Source organism: Myotis brandtii, unplaced genomic scaffold (genome assembly GCF_000412655.1).
Source record: "Myotis brandtii unplaced genomic scaffold, ASM41265v1 scaffold48, whole genome shotgun sequence".
In the NCBI taxonomy this organism is placed as follows: Eukaryota; Metazoa; Chordata; class Mammalia; order Chiroptera; family Vespertilionidae; genus Myotis; species Myotis brandtii.
Window position 1 is genome coordinate 2,344,250 of NW_005368341.1, and position 6,000 is coordinate 2,350,249.

The window sequence follows — 6,000 nt, forward strand, 5'->3', positions numbered from 1 at the left end:
GAGAACAAACGGCAGAGCTGGGATGATTAAGTAATTATGGGCTATTAAAGAAACCTCAGGTCGTTGGAGATGAGATCACGGACACAACAAGAGTTGGTGGGCAAGACAAAAAAGTCCTCCTTCTTCTCTATGAAACCCATCCTCCCTTTTATCTTCCTTTGTGAGTCCTGTTGGGTAGCCATCTCATTTCTTTTCAGAAATGGTGTTAGAGATAGGAAGGAGACATGAAATCCAAAAATACGTTCCTGCCCTGGGTTTTCACCTCTGGTTTCACCGCCTCTTGCACGGAGCTCCAGATAAGCAAGGCCAGCCATGACTGAGCCTCACCCCACCCACCTGCGGTGGAGGTCTGACAAGCTGTGGGGGAGTCGGAAGGCCGAGCTGGCATCCACAACTCCAATCTCTCATCCAGCCACACTGCAGGATGAACCCCACTCAAGCCCCCTACTTTGGAGGCACCAGCGTCCCTGCTGCCATCTGAGCCCCTTGTTGGCAGTGCCCCCACTTGGCCAGGGTGGCTGTGCCCCACTCTGACGCCTACACATCACACTCCACGCCCTCTTCCTGAGCAGGCAGAGTGAGGCCTCAGCCCAGCGCCCGTGAAGGGGCCCCGGCACTGGGCCCTAGAGCAATGACAAGAACAGAGGCCCAGGCCTTTGCACGTCAGCCCTGCCCCAAGTCCAAGGGAAAGACACAAAACCACACCAGGGTCTAAGGACAGAGGTGTTCTGACTGCAAGAGAGAAAGGCGAGCTCTCCCATGGAAAGGGAAAGAGGTCTTACAGGGCGGCCATTTATTTCTCAGCCAAACAAAGTCTCCCTTGAGGCCACCGCCCTACTAGTAGCACTTTGGCAAGTTTCTCATTCATTCAGCAAATATGTACGGGGTCCTTCTGAGTGCCAGGCACTGGGGATTTGTCTGAGAACTCAAAAGACAAGCTGTCTGCCTCCCTGGAATTCACCTTCTAGTGGAGAGAAGACGATGAACAGAATAAAGAAGCAAATAACACTGTAGGTTAGAAACTGATCAATGTTATGGAAGAAAGAAAAAGTATGGTTTTGGTAGTCCTAAAAAAAAAAGAGAGAGAGAGAGAGAGAAAGTAAGAAAAAGTAGAGGCAGGGGATAGGGAGTGTTGCGGGGCTGCAGGGCAGGCTGCAGAATGAAAAGATTCTTATTGAGAAGATGAGACCCGAGCCAAGACTTGCAGAAGGTGAGAGAAGGAACCATGTGGAGATCTGGACAGAGGGACTCCGCGTGCTGGTGCCGATGCCGAAGGCAAGAATGAGCCTACCCCTTGCCAGAGCTCCCTGGGCTGTGACCATCAGCCCCACCCGGGCGTTTGCATGCACCCCCCACATGGGTGCAGTTACATTCACGGTAGAGAGCTACTCTGCAGGGTGTTATTTTGGCCGGCAATATTCCTGGCTGATTTATATTTTCCCTTATGTAAGTAGAGGAGGCAGGATTGCTCCAATAAAATTTTATGTGTTTCCTGCAAATGGGTAGCACAGTTGACATATCAAAGGGATGGAGAGCTCTAGGATAGTCATTTGTTCACAGAGCTCTTGGCGCTGCCGCCCCCGCCCTCACTACCCTCTCCTGACACAGTTCCTCTGAGATGGGAGTCTTTCTAGCCACACCTTCGTGTTAAAAAAAAAACAAAAACGCCTCGGCCAACTAACACCACGTAGAGAACAGTTGATGGCAATTAGAGGAATATTAGCAGCACGGAGTTATCTTCCAATAGAAATCTTCCTGGCAGAGGCTGAGAGGGTCCACACCTGGCTTGGCATTCCGTCCATCATGACCCTCACTGCGCCGTCCCCTAAACAATTCCCTACGAGATGCGTGTGAGGGGGAAATTGCAGATGAGCTTTGCATTTGTCTTTAAAATTTTAAAACAATATATAATGGCTGCCACAGCCACACCACTGTCCCCCTCCGTGCACAGAGTGGGACTGTTGGCCGGATGCTTCATAGCAGTTCTGAGCAGAGGATGTGATGGCAGACTGGCTGGTGTCCTGCTTCACCCCATGGGACAAGGGAAATTCTGACGCCCTGTGTCCTGGTGACAATTCTGAGATAGGCTGTCTCCATGCTCTTAGTCCCCAAAGAGGGGGTGTCTTTAGGCTCTTCCTCCTTCATGTCCTCTGATGCAGAGAAGCCCCCAACTCCATCGATCCTAGCTGTGGCCTGTGTGGGTCATGAGGTGGACCACATTCACAAATCCAGTGTTTTATGAAGGAATCCAGGTAGGAGGCATTTGTGGTCTTATGGAAGGAAGCCGCCATCACAGTCCGTTCGATGAGAGGCTTGAAACTCGGAGTTGTCTCTGTGGCACCTTTAAAATCTGACTTGATACACAGACACTTTATTATGTCCGGAAGCTGGACTTTTAGGGAACAGGCCTGTTCTATAAAGAAACGGCAGCTCCGTCCTGACCTGCCTCCTTTAGGAATGTGGTCCATTGAATGCTCTGGAAACTACGATGCTGGGAGCCTGCCGCTTCCTGCCAGTGATCTCTGCAGTCATCTTACAACATGCGTGCTGGGTGTGACTTTGAAACGGGAAGAGCGACCTCGCTGCGTTCCCACTGTAGCGCACAGCGTGCGGACGCCAGCGAGGCTGCCCGCCACGCCTCTCCCCTGGCTTTCCTCCCCATCAGTCGGGTTCTCTCCAGAAGCGTCAGCCTCCTGAACCCAGATTGCTTGACAGGATCGAGGAGCTTAAAACCTGGCGAGAAGGTGGGGCCCCGAAGCGGCCCCCTCTGTTTCCCAGGAGGGCCTGTCTCCTGGTCCCGGCTCTGATTCTCACGGAGATGGGGACCCTGGCAGCCTCCTCCGAGACCATCTGTGGCAGCGCTTCCCAAACATACACGTGCTTCACGGTCACGGGGGGCGGGGGGCTCGTTAGAACCGATTCCTGGGCTCCCCCCCAGGGATTCCCATGCAGGAGGTCAGGTGGGCGCCGGAAGTGTGCATTTCTAACCCGCTCCCAGGTGCTGCAGGCTGCTGGTGTGGGCGCCGCGGGTGAGAACCTGCTCCCGGCGTCCGGGCCAGGCCCAGGGGTGCTGGGGAGGGTCCAGGCTCTGCTGAGCACCGATGGGCCTTGGTGTCCAGGAGAAAAGCAGAGGGAAGGGGTAGCCTTTACCCAGTTAGCTTCCACCTCGTTCGGCTTGGTCTGGCACTCAGTGGAACGCGTTTTTAACGTTCCACATTTCCACTGTTTGATGTGATTTGGGTTTAGAAGCAAAATGCTTGAGGGCCAAGTTTCTAGGAATCAGAGAGGTTATGTTACTCCTGGATGACGCCAAATAGTGTTCATTTTTTTAAAACCGCTTTATTGAACTGTAATTTACATACTATAAAATTCACCCACGGTACGGGGATGGTTCCTGGGATTCTGGTAAATTTATATTATGCAGCCGTCACCAGAGTCCAGAAAATTCCCTCAAAATCTGGTTGCTTTTGATGTAATATCTGGAATCATGCATGATCCCAGATATTACATTCTCCTTTTTTTTTTCTGGCTTAATGCCTCATTCATAATTCCCTTTGTCAGATCTACCGAGGAGGAATCAAACGTGTGTCTCCATGTAACTGGCTGCTCCCTTAAAATTGGGTGGAAACAGCAAGATAGGAAAGGCCACTGGGGGTGGCTGTCTTTATCTGAAAATGCCATTGCCACCACCAAACAAGGCATTTACTGAGGCTGCTCAGGAAGAGCCAGGTTTCTTCGTTGTCAGAAGAGGGCCTTGCAAGCTCTTGAGCTCTGTTCTCTTTTGAGACAGGCCCTGAGAACATCTGCTCCTCTGGGGATCTCATCAGCACTTGCAGCTCCCTCTCCGGCTGGTCAGCACCCGCTTTCCCTGGGTTGACCACAGGGGGTTACGGGGAGTGTCTGTTACCATCACAAAGCATTCCCAGGATGCTCTTGGAGGTGATGTGCAAATAGTTGCACCTGGTTTTCCCTCCGACAGTGGAGGCCTGGGGACTGTGAGGCCTGCCCCAAAGTACAGGCACCTGGTGCCTCCTGCAGGGCCACGCCCACTCTCTCGGGGCCTTCGGAGGCCTTTGCAGAGGTTAGGAGGAAGGGGAAGTGAGTCTGAAGTGTATTCACTGGGGCTCTCTTTAAGATATCTTGATATTCTCTATCAAGCATCAACTAATCGCCTAAATCAGTCTTGCTCCATACAGTTTCCTGTGTGACCTCCTACATGACGAAAGAAAGTTACTCCCCTTTTTTTTTTTTCAGTTGTTCCCCACCCCCAACCAGACCATCTTGAGATGGCTCAAGCCTCAGTTCATCATATCAAAATAAACCAAGTGTCTTGAGGGCTAACTGCACATGGAATTCAGTTAATGTCACACAGTAATACTTGCCTGTTACCAGCTAGCCTTGCTGACAGTAGTTTTAGCTCTCTAGTAGATACATTGATTATCTCCTGCTTATGGTGGTCTAATCCCACCAGTTCTCCCCCATCGCTCTAATATAACCACTTTTAGCAACGTGCCCTACCCACGGTTTTTGAGACTCCTTTTAGCCAGATGGCAAGCACATTCCTAGCTGCTCTTAGCTAGAAGGATCACCTGTCAGAGAGACATTTTCTTTGTGCTTTTGATACTCCCACCTGTTGGAGAAGGAAAAAAGGATGGGTCATCGAAGCCAGTGAACTTCCATTCTCATGTGGGATGGTTTAGATAAAGCAGAGCCCCCAACTTCTCTAGAAATCACTTGCATCAGGCCCTCTTTTGAAAGAGTTCTCATCTGGGAAATAATTTGGCTCTATAATTGTGGTCTTCAGGAAGTGGGAGCAGGTGGTTTGGGAAGAGAGCCGCTGAAGAGACTACTCCAGTGAGGCCAAAGAGGGTGGGGACAATTCAGAGCCCAGAGGGGGACGGGGAGGCATATGGAAGGCCTCCTTCCCAGCCTGATGGGAGGGGATGGAAGAAGGCAGTGACCCTGAGCGTCCAGGCCTGGACTCCAACCCCCTTCTGGGCCTGGGGCTTTGAAGTCTGAAAAGTGGCCCCCGTATTTCTCTTGACCCAGCGGATTGGGAATGACTCCTGGAAGACTCCTCACTTCCTCAGCCATGCAGTCCGATTTCAGAAATAGCTGATTACTCCTGCTAATGGTGAAGCAGCCGGTCTAAGGTCTTAGGCGACTCTGTGGGCTGTGGACAGCCGCTGGGGTGGGGCTTAACCAAGAGCTCGTTCTTTTCTGAGCGTCAGGCCAGGGTTGAGAAATTGACTCAGCCAACGAGCAGAGGGACCTGGAATTCCCTCATGGGTTTTAGAGGTGAAGCGCAGTGGGTTTTGTCTGGGTGAGCAGCCGCCCTTCTCACAGTGAGCCCGGGCCCCCGCAGGCAGCGTGGTGGAGGTGGGCGTTTGGAAGGTGGTAGGTGGTGTGCTGACCTCTCCTCATCTCTCCCCAGAGCCCGCCAAGGCTGCCTCGGACCTGACTGCCTGGTTCAGCCTCTTTGCTGACCTTGACCCCTTGTCAAATCCTGACGCCGTGGGGAAAACCGATAAAGAACATGAATTGCTCAACGCATGAGTCGCAGCCTCCGGCAGGGAGCCCGCGCGCTCATCGCAGCACCCCTGGGGGCTCGCAGGCGGATCCCGTGATCAGTACGCGGTTTTACTATTTCCGTGCCATTTTAATAAAGCGAAAGGGTCAAAGGCCCAGTTTCTATTGGTATGATTATTTACTCTTATTTGGTCTGAAGGGATGCAGTGTATTCTCTGTGTGGACCTAACCATACAGGATTGTCTAGGAGCGGCTCCGGGGCTGGCCGCTCTCCTGCCAAAATCTGCCTGGTGGCTGCCGACGTGTCACTGGGCTACGGTGAAGTCCAAGTTCAAATCGTAAACCTCCTCTTTGTCAGGTTTATGCAATGTGTCTACAGACTCGAGGCAGCGGGAGGCCAGCGAAGCCTAAATGCCCCCTGTCTATCTCCCGTGGAGGGGGCTGCAGGGAGACGCCTCCACCTGCCCAGCC

The 6,000-nt window shown here is 52.4% G+C and overlaps 1 protein-coding gene across 1 annotated transcript in view; it reads left to right on the forward strand.

Moving 5' to 3' along the window:
* The window catches only part of ICA1 (islet cell autoantigen 1, 69kDa), a 115,794-nt gene extending 110,094 nt beyond the window's left edge, over positions 1-5,700 (forward strand). Inside the window, exon 15 of the mRNA XM_014547553.1 lies at positions 5,435-5,700. Within this exon, the coding sequence (XP_014403039.1) occupies positions 5,435-5,556 (122 nt within the window). The 3' untranslated portion in view covers positions 5,557-5,700. The remainder of the gene's footprint in view (positions 1-5,434) is intronic.
* The last annotated feature ends 300 nt before the right edge of the window (positions 5,701-6,000 follow it).